At 37.7% G+C, this 3856-nt stretch overlaps 1 protein-coding gene across 1 annotated transcript; it reads left to right on the forward strand.

Annotated features, from left to right (window-relative positions):
- The first annotated feature begins 337 nt into the window (after window positions 1-337).
- LOC123258933 lies at window positions 338-3478 on the forward strand. The gene has a single exon (XM_044719190.1). The coding sequence runs from the start codon at window positions 338-340 to the stop codon at window positions 3476-3478; it is 3141 nt and encodes a 1046-aa protein (XP_044575125.1).
- Window positions 3479-3856: the final 378 nt, after the last annotated feature.

The following is a 3856-nucleotide window of genomic DNA, read 5'->3' on the forward strand; positions in this document are numbered from 1 at the left end:
TCAAGAGGTAAAGTGTCAGTCTGAAGAGCGCGAGGTGTACGGTTCGAATCCCCGTCGGCACCGATTTTTTTTTTTTTTATGGACCTGATCGAGTCAGACATGAACAGATCTGATCAGACCTGAACATGCCTGGCCAGGTCTGATCAGACCCGGTCATTTTTCATACCTGATCAGACCTGAAGACTCATGCCTGTTCATGTCTGATCAGATCTGATCATTTTTTCCCGGGAACTCACTTCAACATAATGTTCGTCGACTTGAGTTATATACCAGAATAGAGCAATACCAACCGGATATTGTCTTTATCTCAGAAACTAAGCTAACGAGCAAGCACATCATGCTCTCTCAAAGCTACTCAATCATACGCACAGACCGCCCAAACTCAAAACAAGGTGGTGGTACTGCTATTATGATCAGAAGAAATATTGGTCACCAAACTGTCAGATATCATATTTCAATAAATAACGAATTATTAGAATTCACAATAATCCAACTCTCGCTTGTACCACCGGCGACCAATAAAATTTTACTTTTCAGTTGCTATGCAACTAACTCTAACCGAAAAATTTTTATTCATGAGCTGAACGAATTACTCCAAAAATTAAATGCTAATAAACCTAATCATTATTATGTTTTAGCGGGTAACTTTAACGCTCGTCGGACCGATTGGGGTGACAGAGTGGACAACGAGAGAGGAAAATATCTCAGAAAATGGGAACATGAAAGTGCCAGCAAATTTAATGCCAAAATCTACACTACTGATCTCCCTTCTTTCACTCCTGGAGAAACTTACCTGGATGTGTGCATCACCAACCTTACTTTAACTAATCTACAAGCAAACAATAAAATTAGAACTACAGCATATGACAGTGACCACAAAGCGCTACTATTCTTAATTATTCTGCCGTGTAATAACCTTCAAGACAGCATTCCTGAAGTCCAGAGGCGTAATCTAAAGGCGATCAAATGGAAAAAATTTGAAAAAATTGCTGACACTGAATTCATTTTAGATCTCCCAGTTGATAGAAATATGTCTATAGATGAAGTAAATAGTAGCATCGTTGAGGTGACCAAATCTTTACTTAAAGCAATGAATAAAACTGCTCCAAAATTTAAAAAAGAAGACAGTATTCTCAAGTACCTCAACTCTAGAATCAAACAGCTTCAAAAAAATAAAAACAAGGCTATTAATCTTCTACACAAAGCTTACAAAACCAACAGACTCGATAAAAAAGAACTTATCGAGAACTTAAAATCTAACATCAATATAATTAAGTCTGAGCTCAGAAAAGAAATGAACAAGTCTGTGGAAAGCTACTGGAACGGTCAACTTAGACAAATCAACCACAAGGATCCTACTGCATTTTTTCCTAAAATCAACAGGTTCCTTAGAAAAAAAAAGCTTACACCAATAGCTGCCCAACGGGTAAAAGTTACAGATACTGTCTGTCAGAATGGAGCGATTGACATCAACTCTGCACAACTGGTTGGAGAAGAGCTTTTAATAACTGAGCCAATTGACAAATTAAGCGTCATCGGTGAATTTTACCAGTCCATTAATGCCCCCCGATACCTTGCGGAAGGCGCAAAACTAAAAATCATCGTTGACAGAGAAGCCGAAATAGTCAAAGACTCTCTCATCTCCAGACATGCCGACGGCTCAACTCTTACTAATTTCTCTAGTGTTAATTGTGCCATGAGCCCTTCGACAGAGACTGAAGAAGAATGGCCCTTCACTAACTTAAACCAGTTGACTAGCATCCTCAAGAAACTGCCAAATAAAACTTCAAGTGGCCCTGATGAGATCCCTTCGATCATTCTGAAACATCTACCCGCTAAAATCATCCGAGCACTGATAATAATATTTAATAATGCAATTAACCTGACTTACTTTCCAGCTGCCTGGAAAGACGCCAAAGTCCTGCCTGTATTGAAGAAGGACAAAGACCCAAGTAAAGCCACTAGCTACCGACCTATAAGTTTAACTTCAAACCTTGGTAAAGTTTTCGAAATGGTCTTAAACAACCATATCGTCAGAGTTTGCAACAATAAAAAAATCATGCACGATCTCCAATTTGGTTTTCGCGCCATGCATAGTACCACTCATGCCGTACATAAAATCTTAGACACTCTGTCAAAATACCTTTCTAAGAACCTCAGGGTTGGAGTGGCCTTGATTGACTTAGAAAAGGCTTTCGACTCTGTTTGGCTCAATGGTCTAATTTTCAAGCTAATAAAACTAGGATTCCCGCAATGGCTAGTACTAACTATCACTGACATGATTTTAGGCAGATCGTTTCGCACCTGGGACGGAGTCAATTTGTCTAAAAAAAAATACGAGATTCTTGAAGGACTGCAACAGGGTACGGTTAATTCACCGCTACTTTTCAACATCTTCATCATGGCTCTACTTAAATCGTTCGGACTTGACACTGATGATAATTTGTTTGCAATCGCATATGCCGATGATCTGATAATTGGAGTGGCTGAGAAACAACCTTCGACTCTTAAAAATCGCTTAGAATACCTAGTCAATATAATAAATCGTTTTTACCGTGTCTGGAATCTTAGAATGAATCCAGATAAGTGTGAAACGATAGTCTTTAGGAGGGAATCAAACCACCTTAGTAAAAAAGCCTTGACTGAGCTGAAAGAGTTCAAAATCACCACTCTATCGCCTAACAACAACGAAGAGGTTGATATTCCTCATAAAAGCGTGGTTAAATATCTTGGTATTCACATTGATCATCTACTCAGACTTCGGTTCCATCCGGATATTCAGTTAGCAAAAGCCAAATCTGCATTCAAAGCCAATGGTCGGATTTTTTACAATAAAAATCTCAGCCGAAAAACAAAGATAATTTGCTACTTACTTCTGATCAGACCTATCTTGACTTACGCTGCTCCAGTGTGGTGGAACACAAGCGCAGCTGTAATGGAGAACTACCGTGTCTTTAAGAGAAAATGTCTTCGTGCATGTATTGGTGCCTATAGAACCGCTGAATCTGGCTACAAAAAATTTATCAGTAATGCCACAATATACGACATTGCTGATATACCGAGGATAGATAATCACATCATTAAATTAGTGAGAGATTATTTCAGCAAAATTTTGCTGATAGATAACGAGTCCGTCAAGAAATTAGCAGTCTTCACTGACGAAGATTTCTTGGAAAGAAATCAAACTGGCTTGCTACCATCTCAAGCCTTTTTAACGCTTGACAAAAACGGCCTCATCCAAGATGAAGACAACGTGCCGCTTATCTTTCACTACAAACGTCACAAAGCGAATAAGAAAATAACCTTTGGGCCTGATGACCGCAAAATTAAGTGGTGGGACTTCGGTTACTCAGTTGCACTCCCAACGAGAGACAAAATGGATTCACATAGACTCTGTGATATATACTGGTGGCTCACCGAAAAATCTAAGCATCGCAAGGAACTTAGAAGACGTCTGCGTATTTATTTAACCCAGTAGTGAGACAACTCACATTGTAAATAGTGTACATATTTATTCATTTAGTTTTAAGGTCCAACTAAATTAGTTTTCATAGTGGTTTTAAAGAAAGTTTTTTCCACTTTTATATAAAGACTTTTGGTCGAAATTAGATAGTTTTTAAACAAGAATAATAATTTATAATTTGATCATAATTAACTTAACTTATAGAAATTTGTGTTGGCAATAAGCTGCTCCAATCAAGGAGACCAAATTGCAATTTTATTTGTAAATTGCAATAAACATTGCAATTTAATGGCTTTTATAGAGTCTAAGTGATTTGTAATGGCTAGTTTTTAAGTTTTTGTTTGCAGCCTCTTAGCTTTTAAGCAAATTTTGTATTTTATGAAAGCAAATAAA

Source organism: Cotesia glomerata, linkage group LG2 (genome assembly GCF_020080835.1).
Source record: "Cotesia glomerata isolate CgM1 linkage group LG2, MPM_Cglom_v2.3, whole genome shotgun sequence".
NCBI classification, from domain to species: Eukaryota; Metazoa; Arthropoda; class Insecta; order Hymenoptera; family Braconidae; genus Cotesia; species Cotesia glomerata.